At 31.6% G+C, this 23,739-nt stretch overlaps 2 protein-coding genes and 1 long non-coding RNA gene across 3 annotated transcripts; 1 reads left to right on the top strand and 2 right to left on the bottom strand.

Annotated features, from left to right (window-relative positions):
* Positions 1-44: 44 nt before the first annotated feature.
* LOC114731103 (aldehyde dehydrogenase family 2 member C4-like) lies at positions 45-5,040 on the bottom strand. Its single transcript, XM_028918228.1, has 9 exons — positions 4,935-5,040; positions 4,556-4,698; positions 3,493-3,876; positions 3,270-3,359; positions 2,587-2,760; positions 2,336-2,473; positions 2,096-2,233; positions 1,916-1,977; positions 45-445 (listed from the first exon to the last, which is right to left on the bottom strand). The coding sequence occupies exons 1-9, from the start codon at positions 5,038-5,040 to the stop codon at positions 172-174; spliced, it is 1,509 nt and encodes a 502-aa protein (XP_028774061.1). The 3' UTR covers positions 45-171.
* Positions 5,041-8,543: 3,503 nt separating this feature from the next.
* On the top strand, positions 8,544-12,964 carry LOC114731106 (aldehyde dehydrogenase family 2 member C4-like). Its single transcript, XM_028918230.1, has 9 exons — positions 8,544-8,649; positions 9,286-9,428; positions 9,581-9,964; positions 11,507-11,596; positions 11,708-11,881; positions 11,971-12,108; positions 12,192-12,329; positions 12,415-12,476; positions 12,557-12,964. The coding sequence occupies exons 1-9, from the start codon at positions 8,544-8,546 to the stop codon at positions 12,828-12,830; spliced, it is 1,509 nt and encodes a 502-aa protein (XP_028774063.1). The 3' UTR covers positions 12,831-12,964.
* Positions 12,965-14,313: 1,349 nt separating this feature from the next.
* Positions 14,314-14,862, bottom strand: LOC114731089 (uncharacterized). Its single transcript, XR_003738878.1, has 2 exons — positions 14,662-14,862; positions 14,314-14,554 (listed from the first exon to the last, which is right to left on the bottom strand). It is a non-coding gene; the product is annotated as an uncharacterized LOC114731089 (long non-coding RNA).
* Between the last annotated feature and the right edge of the window lie 8,877 nt (positions 14,863-23,739).

Here is a 23,739-nt window from a genome sequence, read left to right as displayed (position 1 = left end):
TGTGTAAATTGACTGTTTCGATTTAATTATAATGAAACCTTTATGTAGAAATTGTCTATAATCAAGAGCTGAATTAGCAAACGATTAGGTGCAAAAATCACCACAGGATTTCTTCAAACAGAGAGAATTCTGGAAACTCATCGAAGCTCGAGGTTGTAGAATGAGATAAATTCAGAGCCATGGCGAATTGTAAATGGGAGTGACGACAGATTTGATTTGGAGGTACTTGTGAAGAGCTTCCATTCCAGACTCTCTACCAAATCCGCTCATCTTATAGCCTCCATAAGGGCAATCGAGGCTGAACACGAGGTAGCAGTTAATCCAGATGGTTCCTGCTCGGATGGACCTTGACATTGCGTTCGCTATATTTAAGTTGTTGGTCACAATGCCTGCTGCGAGGCCATACCTGGTGTTGTTTGCCCTCCCGATTGCTTCCTCCATGGTGCTGCGTTTCAAGGACGCAAGAAACCAGAACCGAGTAAATAGCGCGAAATAGAGACGACAGCAAAAGTAGAAATATTGGACACGACATGATTCCGGTATAGATCAAGTTGACGAATATCAGTTGTTAATGGTAACAAATGGGAAAAATAAAAGGAATTGTGAAATGGGATTTATATTATATCTAAAAAATGAGAATAAATGTTGATTCATGTAAGCTGATTACTTAATTAGTTGTGATGTGTTGTAGTCAGAATCATATTAAATTAGGTAGGCAAAAAAAAAATCAATATAAGAGGTTGTTGATTAATTTAAGTGAATTAAAATGATTTGGTTTAAATTGATTAAAAAATTTGTTAAGTTATTCTTTATAATAAATAGATTTTTTTAAATACTAATAATGTGTATTAGTTAGAACTATGGTACGATGAAATCTTTAAAATATGTTATTATTATAGGAACTATTTTAGAAAAGAAATATAAGAAATAAAATGAATTAAAATCTTATATTTAGGATTAAATTGAAAGTTAAACTAGTTTGGTACTCCCTGGTAAAAAAAAAACTAGTTTGGTACCCTCTCTGTCTTTTTATTTTATTTTTATAAACAACAACTACCATTATTTTCTTATTCCTAAATATAAGTAATATTTACAAGTTGTCTTAAAATTTTATAGCAAATTTTCTATTTTACCCCATTAATTACTTATTTCAATACTCAATATATTTATTATCACATCTACCACACTATCATTTTTTTTCATCAAATATTTTCTCTTTCATAATTTTTTTATTATAATAATTTTTTTATACTCTCTCCTTTTAAAGATATTTTGAAAAAAAAAAACTTTTAATTTTTACCTATTTATTATCTTTAACTAACATTTTTATTTACATAGTGGAGTCTAATGTTGCGGATGGAGTATTAAATTAGCTGTTTGCGTGAAAACACCAAATGGAATTGAAACACATGAGATTAGAGGTGTGATTGAATTTGTGAAGCCATTTATGCTGCTACAGAATAAAATCATCAATGCTACCTATGTTTTCTTGTACACCTTGATCTTCTTTTTTCCATTTTAGATCGGCGCTGTACAGTAGTTAAATTACTTTAACTGAGAGTAAATTAATGTGTTGCAGGAGAAGTAAGGATTAAGACACAAGTCATCTATGTCCTATGTTTGCCATTTCAAAAAAAAAGAAGAAGAAGGCAAAATGTGGATAATTTATCCATTTTTTATTGTTATCCCCATTCCCCATCAAAGAATGTAGAAAAATGTTGCATTAAACCAAATGAATTGTGCGAGAGAAAAAAAGGATAAAAAAGTGTACGTGGCTTAAGAAGATAAACAATTTGACACTAAATTTTATATTTACTTATTGATATTGATTGCTAGAAGTCATGGGGCAGAATTAAGGTTTTGGTGCACACATTTTTTAAAGATATTGCATGGGAAATAATGCAACCATGCTTACCGGAACTTCATTAGTGACATGACAGGTCCAAAGATTTCATCTTGTGCGATAAGCATGTCCTCCTAATCCAGTTTTCATGTCCCAGAGAGATCAGCAAAATGGTAAAGAAAAGTTGATAATTCAAAAAGGCTGTCATACTGAAGCCGATGTTTATGTGATGTTAGAATTAAGTGAACCTACATTGACATTGGCGAAAATTGTTGGCTCGATGTAATAACCCTTGTGGCCCCATCTCTTGCCACCCGTCAGAAGCCTGGCTCCTTCCCTCTTTCCATGCTCAATATATGAAATTACTTTATCAAACTGTTTCTTGTCAACCTGTAGAAAATTATAAGCATTCTTAGGAGAAGCAAGACATATTGGTTTGGTGGGTTTCAAAACTTGGGTCTAGTTTTAGTTCTGTTGTGTTTCCTCAATTACCTGTGGTCCTTGTTGCACGTTGGGATCCAAAGGGTCTCCAACTACCCAAGCTTTTGCCTTTTCCACCAATTTCTTCTCAAATTCATCGTAGATCCCTTCCTGAACATATACACGAGAACTAGCAACACAGATTTCTCCCTGTGAGTCACAAATCAAGAAGAAAAAAAATGAATTAGCATCAGGACCATGATTTGGTTCTACTTTAAAAGGAGCACATAAGAGTTAGTGAAACAGAAGTTTATTTCTTTCACCTTGTTGAACATGATGCCTGCTATTGCGAGCTCTGCTGCCTTGTCTATTTCAGCATCATCAAATATTATTAATGGGGACTTACCTCCTAATTCAAGTGAAACTGGTTTCAAGTTACTCAGTGCTGCAGCTTTCATGACTTCACGCCCTACTTCTGTTGAACCAGTGAAACTGACCTACACATACACAAGAATCAAGGCTAAACTGATTAGGACCGTCAAAGCAAACAAATCAATGTGGTAAGTTTGTCAATTGTAAATACACATAGAACAGTTAATTCCTCACTTCTTTTTGTGATAAGGATTCAATATTTTGCTCAAAGCCTTTTACTTGAGCGGTAACCCACATCCCCCTTAAATGGGAGAGATTGTGGGAACATGCTCAAAGCGGGTGGCAATGTGTCTCCCTTTTATATGTAAGAGGACTAGGTTAAAGGTAAATTCTTTTTTTTTTTTTTAAACAACTATTCAGTATTTTGTGTTATGATCTACTTTGAATTCAAATATTTTTTCTTTAGCCTATTCAACATGGTATTTTTCCATCTACAAAGCTCAAACTCAAAACCTTACTTAAAGGGAAAGTAAGCCTCTTCCATCTGAACCAATCGTTGTTGATTAGTCATTTTTATCACATTGAGATGTAAAGAACTCAGGATTGAATCAATGTAAACAAACAAGTGAAGTACCGCATCAATGTCCATGTGTGAGCTAAGAGCAGCACCAGCAGTAGGACCAAATCCAGGCACAACATTGAGCACTCCATCTGGGATACCAGCCTACACAAAAGATAGATTCTTAACTAGACTTCTATCTAAATATACATAAAAGCTGAGATATTCTTAAGTGGACTTAATCTATCCATATATATACACAAAAGCTTGCTGATAATTTGCAGCATGTGGCATATACCAGTTTGGCAAGATGAGCAAAGAACAAAGCAGAGAGAGGGGTTTGTTCAGCAGGCTTGAGGACCATAGTGCAGCCAGCAGCTAAGGAAGGAGCAACCTTGGAGAAGAACATGAAGGTTGGGAAATTCCATGGAATAATGTGTCCCACCACACCAATTGGTTCAAGAAGTGTGTAAGCTTGGAACTCTCTGCTCATTTTCAGTACATCCCCATGAACCTTATCAGCAGCACCAGCATAGTATCTTAGGGCTGCCACTGCTTGCGGAATTTCAGCATCCTTGCACCAATGGTACAGCTTCCCACAATCAATCGCATCCAATGCTGCTATTTCTTCTTTGTTCTCTTCAACTATTTCTGCCCATTTCATCATTATTCTTGCTCTCTCCTGATCATCATCCCACCGCAAAAAATCAATTTCTTGAAAATTTTGGAGGGGACTCATGATAGGAGCTAAAGGGGGCAAAACGGTCACTTTACATGGGTGTTTTGCATCCCCTCCAAAAAACAAACTCCTTCAACATATTTGCCTCATCTATTTCTATCTCATTCATAACATAGCCTCATACATTTCTATCACATTCATAACATAAAAGCTAGTTAGGAATTATATTTGATTTTAAATATAAGATTTTAGTTCACTTCTCTAAAATATTTACATTTAAAAAAACTTCAACTCAATTACAAATAACTAACTTAACAATCTTTCTAAATCAACTCAATTTTAAGTAGTTATTATATCACATATTTGTCTCATATGTTTCTATCTCATTCATAACATAAAAATTAATTAGGAATTATATTTGATTCTAAATACAAGATTTCAGTTCATTTTGTCTTTTAAATTTTAAATTCATTCTCCAAATATCCCAATTAAAAAAATCTCAATTCATGTTAGATACAAGTAGCTAACTTAACAATCTACTTTAATCAGCTAAATTTTAAGTAGTTATTATATAAAGCTTGACATGCAGGATGCCACTTGGCCAAAGTTATGTAAAGTGACGGCATTCGCCCGTGAGTTCATGTGTGTGTGTGTGTGAGAGAGAGAGAGAGAGAGAGGGTACAGCGCCGGGCAAGCGAGGCCATGGACCGAAATCAAAGGCGTGACGAGCGGCCTTTACCGCAAGATCAACGTCTTCCTTAGTTCCCTCCGCAATACTGGCAATCACCTGCTCTGTTCTCGGATCAATGGTCTCAAACGTCTTTCCTGCTTTTTTTTTAATATATAGATATGGCGTTTAATAATTAATATTGATAAAAAAATATGGTATTTTTATGCTTTTCAATAATAAACAACAATTTCATAGCCTACTCTAAGTCCCACAAGAGTGTCTCCTATTGAATATAGACATGAGAGTTAATTATGAAATGAAAAAAAGAAAAAAACCCCAGAAAGATTCATGTGAGAGGAAGAAAATGAGGAGGGAGATTAAGAAAAGAAACCTGAAATGGAATCAACGAAGTGTCCATTGATGAAAAGCTTGGTGAACTTGATGGTTGGACTCTTTGCAAAACTCTCAGCCTGGTTGCCATTGGAGAAACCGGCCATTTTCTGTGTGTTTGTGTGAGGGGATAAAAGGAAGGAGAGTGATCAAGGCATTTATAAGGGCGCAAGAATAATTAGTTCAAAAAAACTGAGTTTCAAAATTTGGGATCTTTCTGACACTGATTAAAATATAGAAGTTACCCATTTTTGGAGCTGAGACTCCTGAGAATTCCATTTGGGTTATTGTCAAGTGCGGTAAATTTGAGATTTATCCATGGGCATTTAAGTGAACAATCATTATTTCAAATGACACATACTATTTGGATTTATTATGTAACTATTATTAATGAATCTAATTGAGATTAAATATCATGATTTTTTTTGGGCATTAACAATTAACAATAATTGTAATATATTAACCCTTGCGTGCATAGCGTGAACCTCGTTTATTATGGTTATTCCTAAAGAGTGGGGTCTAGTGACCCTGGGATCATTATCCAATATGAAAGAGTCTGTGACCTTGGGAGTAGAGTTTGCCAACTCTGGAATTTTATTTGTTTAAATAATATTTTTTTATTTTTAATGTAAGACTTAATTAACTAATTTGAATATATAAAAAATGTTAGTTAAATTAGTTAGTGTGATACTTTTTGTTAAAACATCCTGAATATTTTTCTTAATTCTCTTTCTTCATTTTTTACTTAATTATTATTTAGGATATATCAATAAGATTAATTTGCGAAAAAATTAATAAACATGTAAAATAGGTCTTACATATAAGACCAGTATTAATTTCATAATTAGCTTCTATATTAAGAATGGGAGGAGTAACATCTTCTTTGCTCCAAAAATCTTATATTAAAGAATAAGAAAGGGTTAAAGTATAAATCTTTGGACATACATTATCCAAAGATCCATGCTAAATAATGTACATGCATGCGTGTCCGATCTTACTGCATCATTATTAATTAATTAACGTATTTGGTGATCATACATGAACGTTTTTTTCTCAGCTAATTAGGTTTTTTGTTTACATTTAGCTCAATAGTTTTATGAATTAATTGGATTCATGAATGTGAAATCGAAGAGTGAATGCTCAAGTCATGAAAGCTATAGAAAAAATTGCAAATAAAGACTCCCAATATATACAATTATGATTTGAGACCCAGAATTTGGAAAATAACAAAAAAAAACCTAGTCCTACTTTTGTAAATATGAAATTGTGGTGATATGTCTAAAATACCCCTTAATCAAATGGCAAATTGACTATGAAAAATGACAAATTTATTTTAACGAATGATAACTTCAATAGACCAAATCACAACTTGGTTGAGGGTAAGTTAAATAACGAGTTAATTATGGAAAATAACAAATTCACTTTAGTGAATGACAACTTCAATAAACCAAATTACAATTTGGTTGAGGGGCATTTTAGATATTTCATCCACATTTCATATTTGCAAAAGTAAACCCAGGTCCTTATTTGTTATTTTCTAAATTTATAGTCCCAAATCGCAATTTTACATGTCAAGAGGTCCTTATTTACAATTTTCTCAAAGCTATATGTGAATAGGGAGAATTCTTGGTCGTATTTCTCTTCATTCTCTACTAAGTTTGTGTGGCTCTCATTGTGAGAAGAAAGAAGGTTGAGTTAATACTATTCTAACCTTCTCCGGACACTTTTTATGTGCATTTGATGTACAAATCAGATCAAATATGCCTCAAGATAGGTTATTTATCTTGTTTCTTATATGTATGCTCAAAGCGTTCTGTGTATTCTTCTTCTTTTTAATTTTTTTCCCCTCATCGTGTGTTTGATTTTACTTGTAACTAAAAAAAACAGAGATGCTAAAGCATTCTTATTGGTTTTCACATTTATATCTTGTATTTTGTTTCAGCATTACGGTTTATGTATAAATGTAATGGTGACTAGATATATTTTTTTAACAGGTTTAAGGGGGTGTTTGGATGAAACAAATTATAGTTTGGAGAATAGATTTTGTGAAAAAGTGATTTTGATAAAATGAGAGTGTTTAGATAATTGTTATCAGAAACACTTTTTATATATACAAATTACTAGAAAAAGTATAAGTTAATATGATAATTACATAAAATATAGATTTTATAATATATTTTAAGTTGAAGGAATAAAATTATTAATAATATATTTTTTACCAACATAATTAATAATATATAAACTAATGTAATTAATAAATAATTAATTTGTGTATATATATTTATAAAATATAAGATTGAATATGTTTATAGAAAAATAATTGAGAGGTGTTAAAATTATATTACCGCTGGAATCTACTCTGACAGGTATAATCATTATCATACTCTCCAATTTGAGTCAAAAGCAAATTTGCTTCTTCTGAAACCATGGTTTTGAGACCAAAATCGTGGTTTGTTGATTTTCCTCCCTGTTTGGCAAATTTTTTACTCAAACTATGGTTTGAGTCCCAAAACCATGGTTTCAGATATTTGCCAAACAGGCCCTAAGTTTTTTTTTTGGGGCTCAAAACACGTTTAAGTTTAGGATTATGAGTTTTTTGAAATTTAAGTTACAATTGTGATTATAATTTTTAATGGATTGAATTGACCCTGATAATAGTTGTTATGACATATCGATTTATGAAGATTTGTAAACGACAGGTTTATTAGTTGAGTTGTAAATTTCGGAGACTTTATAAATTTCAAAAGTTGACTTTTAGATTTGAAAATAACAATGACGTTGATGTTATCAAATATATTAAAGTATTTAACCAAAAAATTATAAATTAAAGTATTAACATTTTAAGAAGATATTATTAATTATTTTTAATTACTTACCGTTGTTGTCACCAATAAAGCGGTTGGTCATGTGGTAGCTAGTTAAATGTTTGGTTAAAATGGTATTATGGTCTTTTACATGAGTTAGAAATAATACTAGTCCATTGACATAATTTTGTATTTTTTTAGCAATTTAATCGATATTAAAAAATTTTATATGGTTCTTATTTGTAATTTTTGAGGCCTTTTTCATAATTTTGTTGATGTAATGGTGAAAGTAATGGATTTTTCAATACTTTAGGGCGTCATTGCACTACTTAATCTAGGATACCCATTACTTTGAGAGAATAATTTAAAGGCAATAATGCATTTTAAACCTTTTTTTTTTTTTTACTTTAATAAGGTTTGTAATTAGCCTTTTTGTCCCAACTACAATTGCACATATTAATCAAATTTAAATTTAAGATCTTTTGACATGTCAATTATTGCAATGGTAAAAAAAAAAAGAGTCACATTCTCATTCTTGAAGAGGAAATAAAAGAAGTGAGCAAAGTTTTCATGCACATCCATTAATCTTTGCATTGGCCCTAAATTGGTCCTCCAAAGTGGCACCAAAAGAGGAAGAAGGAACATCATGTGAAACCAAGAATGCATATTAGTATTATAATACCCACCAATATAATTCACCTCATAACTAAAACAAGCTGATATGATCTTATTATTACTGTAACTTAATTTCTGATTTTCACCCTCTAAACATTATAACTTGGCAGGTAATTGGCAAGCTACAGAAAATGGCAAGTCTCTCTCATCATGTCCATCCTCATTCATCTCTCAATACTCCAACCATCAAGTTCACCAAGCTATTCATCAATGGACAATTCCTTGATTCCATTTCAGGTTCTAACTTCTCCCCTTCTCTCTCTCTCTCTCCATCATTATAAAAGATCTACATTTAGTTTTGTTCTTAACTGTATTATAAAATATTAATAAATTATGAAAAAAAATCACCCATTGAAAATTTTATTATTGAAAGGGAGTAAATAAATTTTTATACAGAAAAAATATCGATACTCTCCAAAATTTTATGCATAGAGTGTTAGAATTCTGAATTACGTCCTTTTTAGCAGTAAATTTTATAATAAAAAGACTTTTCCCGATTTCCCTGTATTTATATTATATGAAGACTCGGAGCTTTGTCAGAAAGTAGAAACCAATATGTACTTAACTGAATGTAACAACAGAACTAAGTAAACACAATTAAAATTTTGTAAGGATATATATAATATGATATAATGGTGGCCAAAAAAAATATATAATATGACATAATTATCATTAAACTTGTTAATCCATTGCATTGAATTTTAAAAATAAGTCATATTATTCATAGTTTGATATAAATTTTGTCAAATATATTGAATATATTAAATTATTATATAGACTTTTAACGAATTTTTATATAGATTTTTTGGTCAGAAAATTTTATTTTATAGATTAAATATGTGTTTGGATTTAAAAAAAAAAAATTGTAAACAGGAAGAGCATTTGAGACTGTGGACCCAAGAACAGAGGAAGTGATCACCGAAGTAGCCGAGGGGACTGAAGAAGACGTTGATCTCGCCGTGAAGGCGGCGCGCGTCGCTTTCGATTCTGGTCCATGGCCGCGCATGACCGGCTCTGTATGTTCACACCTTCGCCTTCTTTTTTCTTCTTTTTGATACTATACAAGTGGCAAATTAAACGGATATATATGGATCGAAGCCATTATTGAAGTAGTAGTACTCAGTAATTAGTAAGTAGCACGCTGAGTGTTCGATGAACTGCCAAGCAGGAGAGAGCGAAGATAATGATGAGATGGGCCGATCTAATTGAAGAGAACTTAGAGGAGATAGCTGCCTTGGACACCATTGATGGGGGTAAGCTATACACGTCGTGTAAGGCGGTTGATATTCCTCATGTAGCTAGTCTTCTTCGTTACTACGCGGGCGCTGCTGATAAGATTCATGGAGAGGTGTTGAAATCGTCAAGGAATTTTCACGCTTATACCTTGATGGAACCTATTGGTGTTGTTGGCCACATCATACCCTGGAATTTCCCTACCCACATGTTCTTCGCCAAAGTTAGTCCTGCCTTGGCTGCTGGCTGCACCATGGTCCTTAAACCTGCTGAGCAAACTCCTCTCTCTGCTCTCTTTTATGCTTATCTTTCTCAGCTGGTATAGTTCCTCAAGCTTGATAATTGATAAATATGGTTCAGTCATATGATCATATCATTGTTTAAATAGGTATTTCGGTTTAATTGAGTTCGTTGCCCTTTATTAAGGTCTAGTAACTCAAGCTTGGACTTGGTCAATGCTTGTTTGTATATACTGAATATTGTTTTGTTTAGATTCGAGAAAGAACAGGTTTGTGCATAGATTTTTTGAAGTTTCTGTTACTAAACTTTCTCATCAAAGTGTGAATACTATTTTATGACTAAATCCTATAATATATATTTTTGTTTTTTCAAAAAAGAGTATTCCCCATATTCTTTTTTTTGGGGGGGGGGGGTGGTAAGATCCACATTTCCTATTTTTATTGCAAGTATTGTTAGCAGAACTGCAAGGCTATTACATAAGTTGTTCCTGCTTTTACTCCTTGATAAATGTTCTTCTTTACGTTAGTTTGATGATCTCTATTAGCAAATGGCATTTTCTATTAAGAAATTGCTGAAGAATCAATCTAGGGTCACTTCCATTAGTGAGGGAATTTTTGTCTCAGTTGTCACTTTTCTTATGCTTGATCTGTGGAATTAAATCATATAGTAAACAAATGAAAAATGAGACATAATCAATGAAAATATAAAGAATGATAGAGAATAATATGTACAATGTTTTTTAAAAAAATCGGAGTGTAGAAATTAATGTATTATGGTATTGAGAGTGCTCAAACCAAGCACGTCAAAATTTGAAGTCATATATGATATAGGCCCTGTATTCTACACTATACCAGTTTCAATTTGAGCTCGTTGACTGATCAGAGAAAATATAAATTAGGCGGAGTATGAAAACAGAACAACCTACTTGATGAACAGCATACTTCATTGACGGATTGGGTTTTTCGTACACTTATTTGTATGCTGGATATAGTTTTGTTTACTTTTGGAGAAAAATTTTATGCATATATTTTTAAGTGTTTGTTACTAAACTTTCCCGTGAAAGTTTAAAAATATAACTTAATCCTATATAATTGTGTTGTTTTAAAAGGTTTTTCACATATTCTATTTTTATTCTAAGTTCTTTTAGTAAAGCTGGAAGAATTTTACATAGTTTTTCTTTTCTTTTATTTACTTTCCCCCGGATACAGGTCCTTCTTTAAGCAAATTTCCTTATTTCTACTAGCAAATAGCATTTATCTGAAAATCGTTGAAGAATCAAATGTGTGACTTCCTTTAAGTTTGGAGGATATTTTTGTTTGAGTAGTCACTTTTTGTTATGCTTGATATGCGAAATTAAATGATGAAGTAAACAAATGCAAAATAAAATGTAATGAATGAAAATATACAGAATGATAACGAGTAACCATATGCATAATGTAAAATTTTGCTAGTGAATAAATTAATGTATTGTAGTATTGCAAATGCTCAATTTAAGCTCATTTGACTAGTTAGATGCAATAAATTAGGCCGAACATGAAAATGCAACCTACTTGATGAACACCGTATTTAGATTCATGCAATTTCTTGAAGACTATGCTTAATTGTATTTTTCTCTGTGAAGGCTGGAATCCCAGACGGGGTGCTCAATGTGATACCTGGGTTTGGCCGGACTGCTGGTGCTGCAATAAGCTCTCATATGAACATTGATGCGGTAATTTGCATGCATATCATGTATTTGGGAGTTTCATAGCATTGGGTTAAAGACTATTTTCCATTTGACTCTATCAAAGCTGATAAAGAAATCTGGGTTTTCTATTTGAAGGTGAGTTTTACTGGTTCAACAGAAACTGGTCGTCGAGTAATGCAGGCAGCAGCAATGAGTAATTTGAAACCAGTTTCACTGGAATTAGGAGGCAAGTCACCCCTCATAATTTTCAATGATGCTGATGTTGACAGGGCCGTTGATCTTGCCCTGTTTGGCATCTTATGCAACAAGGTAAAATTGCTTTTTCAGGATGTATATTTCTGCTTCACAAAAACAAGCTACACTTTCAGTGGTTGATCTTCTTGGATTGGAGCTTTCAGGGGGAGGTTTGTGTTGCAAGTTCCAGAGTTTATGTTCATGAAGGGATTTATGAGGAATTTGAGAAGAAGGTGGTGGAGAAATCCAAAGCTTGGGTGGTGGGAGACCCTTTTGATCCTAAAGTTCAGCAAGGACCCCAGGTAGGATGGTTTAAGCAAGCACGACTATCTTCAGACGCTGTATCTCAAACAAAATTCTCTGATACTTTGTAACACTATTGCAGGTTGACAAGAAGCAATTTGATAAAATTCTTTCATATATTGAGCACGGAAAGAGAGAAGGAGCCACTTTGTTGACTGGGGGTAAGCGAGTGGGCAACAAGGGATACTATATTGAACCCACAATTTTTACCAACGTAAAGGTGCATTTCAGACCCAAAACTCTTGGAACTGGCTGTTTTTAATATAACAGAAAATTAACCATGGAATTTCCTTTCTTTTTCAAAGGAGGACATGCTAATAGCGCAGGACGAAATATTTGGGCCTGTGATGACACTATTTAAGTTCAAGTAAGTTCACGATTCTGCATTCCATTTAACTGGGGCTTGTGAGGTTGAATGTTGAACTAAGCATGAAATATGAACAATAGGAGCATTGAGGAAGCAATAAGGAGTGCCAACAACACCAGATATGGCCTAGCAGCTGGGATTGTGACGAAGAACTTGGATATAGCAAACACAGTGTCAAGGAACATTCGTGCAGGCATTGTTTGGATCAACTGCTATTTTGCCTTTGATAATGACTTCCCTTATGGAGGGTACAAGATGAGCGGATTTGGAAGAGATTATGGACTTCATGCCCTTCACAAATATCTTCAAGTTAAATCTGTTGTAACGCCTATTTACAATTCTCCTTGGCTTTGAATTTGTGTCCCCTCACTCTGATAATCTACTGAGTAAGCAATAAGGGAATCTGCTTAGCTTTCTGTTTGAATTGTGTATTGAAAAATGAGTTCCCTGTTTAGTTTTTGAATTACGGTCTCGTAATCTTTCTTTATATCACCAAAACAAAGTTGTCATTTCTACTTCAAAACACTTTGTCCCTCACATTTCTCAGCTTCATGCAGAGTTGATCATTTTAATCAGGGACATAAAGTACACAAATTTCCTAGGCTAGAAAAATCCCCACTTTCCAAATGCTCTCTAGAAGGATCAGCAAACCGAATAGAAAAAGATGTAAAGAGATAATCCGGTTCATTCTGTGAAGAACGTTGATAAAAATTCCGAGAGTAAGAAAATATATCACAAGGGACCTTGAGGGACTTCCCTTTCTCGAGCTTCGTCCTCAACTTACATGATTCAGTGAATGATAAGTTTCTGATATCCGTGGACGCACTAGAATCAGAAAGCTTCTCATGGTTGAACTTGGAATCCCCAGTGTTTACAAACAAGCACGTGGGTTTGGGATTGAAATGATAGAATGGTTAGTTCACTGAATATAGTTACTATTTTTTTTTATTGGAATATCTTTTTTGGAGCAACATTGCCTTGTTGAGCTGTGGTACTTGATCTAACTTTCATTTAGATGATGGGATGCCTATGTGGTATTTGATTATGGTTGCCAGACGGTTTTTACAACAATTGTTTCATATAGAAAATTTTCAAGATAAAAAGAATAAAATATGATAAGAAATGACATAAAATTATCTAATAAAACTAATAAAGAACAAATATAATTACTAAAATTTTATATTGACATAGATACATATGCGCAAATATGATTTAAAAAAAATTGTTTCATGTCACAAAAAAAAAAATTGTTTCATTTAATAATAGAACTTACACTCCCATATGATGTCAATTTCCCGAGAACTCAGGTTTTAAGTTTTCACAGCTTTTATACAAGAGAATTCCAATGAGGTCTAAGATTAAAAAAAAAAAAAAATTATAAAACAAGTTTAAGAGGTTGTAATTTTTTATTTTAGAATTTATCATTACAAACTATGTTGTTGAAACTTTTTAATAATTATTTTTTTAAGACTTGATTGTAATTTTTTTTTTTTATATTCAGTTTTTACAGTTAAGTGCGGACCACTTCACAAATGGATTTAAAACTTTAAATTAAGCGGACCAACCTTAAATTCCACAACATTCAAAAGTCAAAACTGTTCGCTTGACCAGCTGTACGCGCTTGTAACGGAATCCAATCTCTGCTGGCTCCATTCTAGAATTCTTACTGATTGGAAAAGTAACACGAATCGATGCCGTAACCAAGTGGGCTTCGAGCTGTTCCTTTCAGATCATTCCAACTTTTCCAGAATTTAAAATCTTTTTAATTATATTTAGAAGCATTGGGGTGAGAAGAAATGAAGAAAGAAAGAAATCAATCAGTAGCGTAGTCTGGAAATGGACAAATGAAAGAGTATAACCTTATCGTTAAATTGCAACAATGGAGTGATGAAAGAATATCAATTTTATTGCTAATTACAATACAAAGATATCGGAATTCCCTCGACTAAGTATGGAGGAAAAAGAATACTGGAAAATGAATCAGGGGATCAAAATAATCCCAAATCAATGGAACATGTAAGTAATCGCGAGCGCAACCAGCATGAGAAAATAAGCGATTCCTTGATCAATGGCAGCTCCTGCAAAACAAACCCCAAAATAAAGACTCAGAAAAATCCAGATTTGGAACTTTGGGAGGAAGATCGATGAGAAAAAGAAGAAACCAACCAAGATTGTGAAAACTAACCGTCACTCGAAGGAGGAGGGGATGGGGAAGAAGCGAGATCCTGAGCTTGGCCGAGATAAGAGAACGCCATGAGTAGAATACTGAAAAATGGGAAGGCGAAGAGTCTGAATGATCTCATGGTAAGAAAACAGAGCCCAGCAAAATGGAAAGAATTGGAGGTAGGAGAAGGGGAGGGGATTTAGATTAGGGTTTGGGAATGAAGAGATAGATGCAAGGAGCGAGGGAGGAGAGAGATTTATAGGGAGAGAAAAGTGGGGGTTTTGAGTAAATTCGAAGAAACTGGGGCGAGAAGGAAGAGTCAGCGGAAGAGGTGGCCGCCTGTTGACTTTGACTGCGGAGCCGAAGCGCACATTGAAGAAGCTCATTTCCATTTGTCTACCGCTTAGTGGTCAACACTCAACACGCGTTAGAAAAAAACAAAACAAGAACAAAAGTGCCACGCAAATAAAATTAAAAAACAAAAAGTGCTAGGCAAAATTTATAAGATGTAATGTGAAAGAGAGAAATAATAAGAAGAAAGATGAAAGAGAATTTATAGAAAAAAATGATGATATAATTATTTAGGGATAAAATTGATAAAAAAATATTTAATATTTAGAAAATTCCAAATCCTACCTCTTCCAATTCTTTTTATAAGTTTTGATTTTTGAATGAGTGTGATCCTTTTTATAAATTACATTATACCTTGAAAATGTCCGAACATTTAATTCATTTGTTTTTTTATTCTTAATTAATTATATGTTTTTCTCACTTTCACTTGCCTTTTTCACATCACATTCTCTCTCATATATTTCTTTTATTCATTTTGCTATCTCTCGCTCACACTCCCGAGTGTTATGAAAAAAAAAATTGTATTTTTAATCAATTTTAACTAATTTTTTTTAATTTGGTAATTTAGTTATTTGAAAAAAATATAGTCATTTAAGATTAATACTGTTAGGGTTAGAGGGTTTAAGAGATATTTTATATAAAATTATAAGAGCAAATGTGACTGTTATCATTAGAATAAAATCAATGATAAAATTAAACGGAAGGGAAAACGTAATTGACTTTTATAAATTAAAAAAATTTAAATGGTCTTTAACTTAATTATTTAACTCAGTTGCAGATAATGAAATTTTAGTTAAACACTACGAGAAATACAAATATTTTAATGCTTCGTGAGAAGCCTTGTTTGATTATCATTATTATTTCTTTTGTGAGAGTTGAAGTTCTGGAAGGAAATCGCGCCTGAATTGTAGACCTTTTTGTCTTTAATCACTGTTGGTTGTTAACCTTTCCTTTTCAGTATATGTTTTTTTTTTTTTTTTTTGCCCTCTTCCTTTTCAGCATACGTAACTGTTATATAAACATATATACACACACACACACACACATACATATATATATGTATATATATATTTTTTGGCCAAATATATATTTATATTTATATGTGAAACCCTACCTTCCACGGTCAATACTAGGTTCTAGAATTGAACTACCGTTTTATATACTCGATCATCATATGTGCGCGTGCATGCATAAACGCGTTTTTTTCTCTCAATATTACACTATACTATATCAATAGATTAATGGGTGAGATTCGTGTTTTGGATGAAATTGGTGTTATGAATTTTATATTACATATTAATTTATATATAATGAAAATTGTGAAAATTAAATGATTTAAAACACACACAAGAAGTTTGGTTTTGTCATGACTTCACTCTTGAGGCTTCTCCTCTCTCTTGGGCTTTTGAAGTTACCCATGCCATACTTCTAGAAATGTTACATAGGAGCTAAATAATTAATTTATAAATATTAGAAAACTTTAATTAAGTTAAATATTTGTTAAAAATGTATGTTGATTTTCTTGAAATATTTTCTTTAATAATTTGTATTAGAACTATACCTCTTGATAGAAACTCCCTTAATATATAATTAATAAGAATAATTTAAAAATAAATATAAATTTGAGAGATAAAATTAATTATTCAAAAGTAATTGAGTTTGACAGGTCTTGCACTTTCTTACAATGGCTCATTTATAATTTTTATAATTATAAAAATTAAGCTGGCTACAGCCTACAGCTATGAAAATTATAAAAATTCACGAGTGAATTCAAGGGAGATAATATAGAGATAAAACTTATGAAGAATCTTAGCGTGTTCACCGGGAATTCAAGGGCGATAATAATATACTAGCTCAGGTTCTAATTATAAGAGTCAGTTGACTAATTTGAAGAGATTAAAAAAGTAAGTTGAGTTAGTTATTTGGCTTAAATAGGTGTTATCTTTCCTAAAATATCATTGCTAATAAAGTGTATTAAATAGAACTATAATTATTAGAAGGATTATATTGAGAAAAAATGAGTAAATATGAGAGACAAGTGGATTAGGGTTTTATATTTAGGACCAAAATAAAAATCAAACAGGGTCTTATATTAAGAACCGGAAGTAGTAATATAGACAAGAAACTTTCAATTATCTAAGAAAATGGTCGGTTAATATTTCTGAAAATAATTTTAAAATACTATACTTAACGTTTAACAATGTCATCAGTACCTTTCATTTATTAGAAGATATTCCTGAATCCTAAATATAGGATTTAGTTAAGGGTTTGATTTTAATCTTAAGTTAAAAAAATTATTTATTTTATCTCCCTTCATCATTTCCCTCCCAAAACAATTTATCAAACTTAGAGAATGATATATAATTTAATATTACATGAGAATATTTCAAGAAAATTATCATATTTCATTTGCTAGAATTAAGTAATTTATTTATCTTTTTTAATTTATCAAATTAATTAAGTAATTTTTACATTAAAGAGTAGCGGATTATGTGTAAATTGTAATGAGAAAAGGTTGTGTAAGCCTTAAGAGTTTATATTCTTTTGGTTGGGTAATAGATATAAATTAAAATATGGGATTATCATGCTTCATAAGCTGTATCCAGCATTTTAAAATATTTTTATAGGTATATTTAATATTTTAAAATATTTTGTAATGTAACTAATTTTCTGCACTTATCTTTCATATTTTTTTAGTACTTATCCTTAACACTTTTAATAATCAATTTTGCAATTTTTTAGTAGTTGTCTTAAATAGTTTTTAGACTTCTCTTCTCTGCTTTCAATCCTAATCTTTAATTATTTTCAATACCGAAAACATGGAAGATAAGCACCCTCACTTAACAGACTTTTTGAAAGTTAACATAGAGGTTAAAATTACTCCTAAAAAATATTTTAAGAAAAAAAATTGAATTACAAGATATTTTAAAATATTATATGCACATAAAAAATACTTTAAAGTATTGGATGCATTAAAAAATATTTTAAAATTTTTAATGAACCATAAAATACTTTAAAATTTTAGACACACATGAAAAAATATTTTAGAATGCTTGATCAATAAACAATGAGAATTAACATACGGTAAGAAGATCAACATGAAGGCTTCAATATGAAAAAAGCATTGATGTTTTTATATATTAATTATTTGATTATATACTTTTAATATCAATTTATTAATAAAAGTAAACTGTTACGAGTTCACGATCCAAGTTTACAATATGAGTTTATATCATTCTCACGAGTTTGTTTAAATTCGCGAGTTTGACAACCTTGATCACACTCATATAAATTCAAAATATGATTACAATAGATAAAAATTCATATCCCATTCAAGCTTAATTACCACTAAGTTCTTGATTAAAAATCAGGATGTTATAGGGGATAATATCATCAAAGATCATCATCGTCAAAGGTGGCAAATACGGCTGCATCAGCATCGTCAGGTGCTTCATCATTGCCACCAGGGTGTTGCCTGTGAATATTATCTTCTTTGGTGCAGCGATAGCCACCTCGCGGTTTTGTTTCCCTATGTACAACTGTAGCCACCCAGAAAACGTGTTTACGAGGAAGAGATATCCACACCCTTATAAGGAGTGCTTCATTCTTCTTTCCAGCGGATGTGGGACTTCAAAATCCACCCTCTTTAGGGCCAATATCCTTGCTGGTACACCGATCCGATCCTGATTTTGATACCAAAATATAACATCCTTAGGTCCCGAATCGCAGCCATAACCACCCCAATGTGGGACTTCACAATCCACCTTTTGTAGGGCCCATTGTCCTCGCTAGCACATCGATCCGACCTTGACTCCGATACCAAAATATAACATCCTTATGTCTCAAAGTACAGTTGTACCCACCCTAATATGGGACTTCACAATCCATCCCCTTGGGGCCTAGCGTCCTCACTCTGATACCAAAATGTAATATCTCCTGGTCTCGAAGTGCAACCATAGCCACCCCAAGGTGTCGCCAGTAGATCATTTCTGCTTTGGTGCAACCATAGCCATCTCATAGTTTTGTTTCCTTGGGTGCAGTCGTAACTACTTAGAAAACATGTTTAAGAGAAAGAGGTATCTGTAACCTTATAAGGCATGTTTCGTTCTCTTCTTCGACTAATATGGGACTTCACAGTCTTCATTTGTATCATCACTATGATCATTAAGGGCTTCATCAACTTCATCAGTATCACTCGGGGCTTCATCATTATCATCATCAATGGCTTCATCGACATCACCACCACCATCATCAGGGGCTTTATCAGCATCATCACCACCATTATTAGGGGCTGCAATAAAATTACGAGCAGAGTGGGGGCATACTAATATTGCCCTCAAGTTGTTATCTTGAAAGCAATTGTCCCATAACAACCAAAGTACAAAAATTGATCGTGCTGAAAACTGAGCCTCACTCAGTAATTAGTCCCAATAAGTACCAGAAATGATAGGAAACTCAAGATCATAAGTATTTTTATGGGCTTGCATGTTGAGTATATGTGAATGTCCAGTGCTGTCATGCAATATTATTATGTTATTTCTCATAAGAGGATTAATTGTTTCAGCTACACCACTTGACAATCATAGAACCCGACAACTTGAAGTTAAACTACGAGTGAATGTGATGCTGAATGTATCAAGAGCAAGTGAGGTTCACCAACAAGTGGATTTCGCCCTATAAGACTAGTAATATCTTTGGTATGTCTTTTTATATTGTCATCCTCAAATCAAAGATTGTGAAAATCACTGATGAGCCTACTGAGTTCAGTTACTGGATGCCTAGATTATGAGGTTGATTAACTATGTTGACAACTCTAGATGGAGGGTTTCTTGACATTTTTTTCAGTCTACTAAAAATAAATAAAAAAATATTGAGAAACAATAAAAATTAAATAAACATTTAAGCAAACATAAAAATAAATAAAGAAATAATAAGAGAGTACTACACGAATTGTTGTTGCTCCATCTCTATGAAGGTGGAGGTGACTTGATGGTTTTGTGGGGAGGACAAGAGGCTTTAATAAGAAATAAACATAAACAATGTATATCCAAAACTAACAAAAATAAACATAAACAATGCATGAATAAATGTTTGCAGTTTGCCCCAGGTTAAATTAGAAATTTGCTTTTAATTTTATTTTTATTTTTTCATCACTCAAGATTTTAAGTTGAAATTTGAAGACCATATTATATGTAAGCTAAAAAATTTTAAACTTAAAAGACGAGTAAATATGTATTTCATTTTAAATTTTAATTTGATTGAATTATACTAAATTAATATTATATAAAAAACCAAAATAATAAAAATCATACATAATTTTTAAAATTAGAAAATAAAAATTAAGAGTAAAGTAATGCATCCGTCTCCATTTAGTCTTTTAAAAATTACATAGAGCTCTTTATAATTCTTAAAATTTATACTGTAATCTAACTTTATAACTGTTTAGAATATTTGGTTAGTAATTATAAAATTCTGAATTTATTAATTAAAGTATATAATCGTCTCCTCTCATGTTTAAATAATTCTTTTACTTCTAAAATTTATACTTTACTCTAATTTTAACGTCATTAAATATATTTTTAATAATTATAAAATAATGAATTGATAATTAAAATTTATAATTACGTACCCTCTCGATTAAATAATCCTTTTATTTCTAAAATTTATAATTTGATCTAATTTTAAATTATCAATCTATACTTTGTGCCTACAACTATATTTCCTCGATTTAATTAATTTATTTTGTAAGGCAAACCAGCAGGTTCACGCGCTTGTATTGACCCTTCATTTTCTTTTTAAATTAAAATAGCAGTGCAACTTGTACATTTTGTTATCACGACGATACAAAAGGGGTGTTTGGATAGAAACCAAACCATGGTTTCAGAAGTGCTTTTACGGATTACGAAGTAAATATGTGGAGGAGGTTACCTCGTTTTGCGGAAAAGTGATTCTGAAACCTAGGTTTTGGTTTTGCCAAACACCCCCTGAATCTAAATTACTAATCATGATTCACGTCTTTATTTCCTTCAAGTATTTGACGGAAAAAATGTAATCCTTGAGAGTTTTTTTTTTTGTTGGGCAATAGATATAAATTACTCCTCCGGTCCTTATTATAAGACCCAATTTGACTTTTTATTTGGTCCTAATTATAAGACCCAATCCATTTTCTCTCTTATATTTATGCATTTTTTTCCAAGATAATCCTTCTAATAATGATACTTTTAGCCAATATACTTAATTAGCAAGGATATTTTAGGAATAACAACACTTATTTATTATAAATAACCAACTTAACTTACTTTCTTAATCTCCTCAAATAAGTCAATTAGGTCTTATAATTAGGACCGGAGGAGTAAAACATTTCAGGATCATGGTTCATAAAGTATTCCCTAACGTGGAATATTACTTTTTCATTCAAATGACAATACTGAAATATTTGTGTAGGTATATTTAGTATTTTAAAGTATTTTGTAATATAACTAATTTTTTGTACTTATCTTTCATATTTTTAGTACTTATCCTTAACACTTTTAATAATCAATTTTGTAATTTTTTAGTAGTTATCTTAAATATTTTTTAGACTTCTCTTCTCTGCTTTCAATCCTAATCCTTAATTATTTTCAATACAAAAAACATGGAAATTGGAAGTTAACATATTGGTTAAAATTACTCCTGAAAAATGTTTTAAGAAAAAAATTCAATTGCAAAATATTTTAGAATATTAGATGCACATAAGATATACTTTAAAGTATTGGATGCATAAAAAAATATTTTAAAATTTTTAGCGAACCATAAAATACTTTAAAATTTTAGACACACATAAAAAAATATTTTAGAATGCTTGATCAATGAACAATGAGAATTAACATACGGTGAGAACATCAGCATGAAGGCTTCAATATGAAAAAAGTATTGATGTTTCTGTGCAAATAAAAAGATACTACCTCCAGATGTATCTATAAAATACAAATTATAATTATAAGTGTAGGTTGTTTTTTTATTTTTTTATTAATGAGACTCGTAGTCGCAGGTAGCATGTAATAATGTTTTTGTAATCGATGCCACTAGAATACAATGTCCTCGGCTTTTTTGTAATGTTTCCGCCATAGATTCCCAAAAAAGGGCATAAACACAATTATTTCATCTTCAAGTAGTTTTCCAACATACACAACCTTTTTACCTGATCAAACTAGTCAAGGGAGAGAAAGCAAAGTTTCAGTGTAGGGCGTTGCCAAGTAAAAACAGAACAACATAATATTGACGACGCTGTGATTTTTTTAATTAAAATAGTTTAATACCCCTATGAGAGTATCTCTTGATCGGCATTCGCAATCGTCTTAAGTTCAGCACCTGAACAGTTTTTTCTTCCACATAGAAAAATTTGTATGCTGTCCTTTTCCCTTTCACCTTAAAATCCTCATCTTGAATTGTAATATTTTTCTTTGCAAAAAGCAGGATAAAGTAATGTGATTTCTAAAAAAATATATATCTCCTGTTTATTGAAAAGATATTAGCATTCTTGAGCAAGCCCCCTTTTCTGCGGTAATATTTTGTATGTACTTTTATTTTTCAAAGGTTGTATATATTATAAAATCTGAACATTACTAAAATATACGTACAAATATGTTTAATGATGTTAACCCAATGCATTATAGTTTTTGTTTTTCAGAAAATTTCTAAATAATCCAAATTCATGCAGGCTAGGAAGGAAAGAGATGAGTGACCAAGGAAAGAAATGAAACCCAAGTAAATCAAGGGGAAGATATTCATAATATCAAATATTATTCAACGGTGTTTTTAATCAAATATTATTCAGTTCATTAAAAAGAAAAAGCCAATAATCAAATTCTATCTATAAAGATCCGAACAATCTAAACGTAACGTTAGTTTCAAGCACAGGAAACAATAAAAATAGGAAAGTTGAGTAAAAGGAAATAATATGATAAATCTAAATCCACTTAAAATTATTTATTTTATCATCATTGATTACACACACATATACATCAAAAATGATTTTTATATACAATCTAAAAATCACTTAATTTTTAAGTTTAAACAAATGGTTGTAATTTTTGTTTAAATTTTATAGGCCTTCAAAAAGGAAAAATAAATACGATGGCGTTGAACAAATCTAAGCTGTAATTTTGAAAATTTAACTTTAAACAAAATGTATATTTTCTCGAACCAATAACATTTAATAAAATATCCTTGTTGATAATAATTTTGAAATCATGTCAAATAATTAAAAAAAAAAAAGTCCTTGAATCACTTTCCATATTCGTATATTTATTCATTGCCTATGAATAATTAAATCTCAAGTTGAGTTTAATTAGAAAAGGATTTGCCTTAAATTCTTTATTTTCAAAATACTTCATGTATCCACCACAAATCAACGCCCAGGGCACAAGATAAAAAGGACATAAAGCCCATCTCATAAGTCATCCACTTGTTGATCTTGAACTATTAATAGTACACAACTCAACACAGCTTGAAATCAAACAATCAATTCAGTTTTCAAAACCAAAGCCAGAGTATTAATGTGGATCCACAAAAATCACAAACCTAAAGATCCTACAATCTCCGGCCGTTTTACTAGCACTCTATCAATAATACAATAATTCTAAAGGCATAAACATGACAACAAAGCACATCATCATAATTAACAAGTATCACAACAACAAAAAATATGTGACGCCCTAGATGACAATATAGAACCATTACAAATAGCACGAAAAAGATACCTATAAT

Source organism: Neltuma alba, unplaced genomic scaffold (genome assembly GCF_004799145.2).
Source record: "Neltuma alba isolate B1F8T4 unplaced genomic scaffold, ASM479914v2 tig00012803_pilon, whole genome shotgun sequence".
Lineage (NCBI taxonomy): Eukaryota > Viridiplantae > Streptophyta > Magnoliopsida > Fabales > Fabaceae > Neltuma > Neltuma alba.
This window is presented reverse-complemented; position numbering and strand designations above follow the sequence as displayed.

Bases quoted from the DNA above. Each gene is read 5' to 3' on its own strand.
- LOC114731106 (XM_028918230.1), top strand. From the start codon at position 8,544: ATGGCAAGTCTCTCTCATCATGTCCATCCTCATTCATCTCTCAATACT. The intron at 11,597-11,707 runs GTAATTTGCATG...TTCTATTTGAAG, and splicing joins CTCATATGAACATTGATGCG to GTGAGTTTTACTGGTTCAAC. The intron at 12,109-12,191 runs GTAGGATGGTTT...ACACTATTGCAG, and splicing joins AAGTTCAGCAAGGACCCCAG to GTTGACAAGAAGCAATTTGA.
- LOC114731103 (XM_028918228.1), bottom strand. From the start codon at position 5,040: ATGGCCGGTTTCTCCAATGGCAACCAGGCTGAGAGTTTTGCAAAGAGT. The intron at 2,761-3,269 runs GTACTTCACTTG...GTGTATGTGTAG, and splicing joins CACACATGGACATTGATGCG to GTCAGTTTCACTGGTTCAAC. The intron at 2,474-2,586 runs GTGAAAGAAATA...TGTGACTCACAG, and splicing joins CAGGCATCATGTTCAACAAG to GGAGAAATCTGTGTTGCTAG.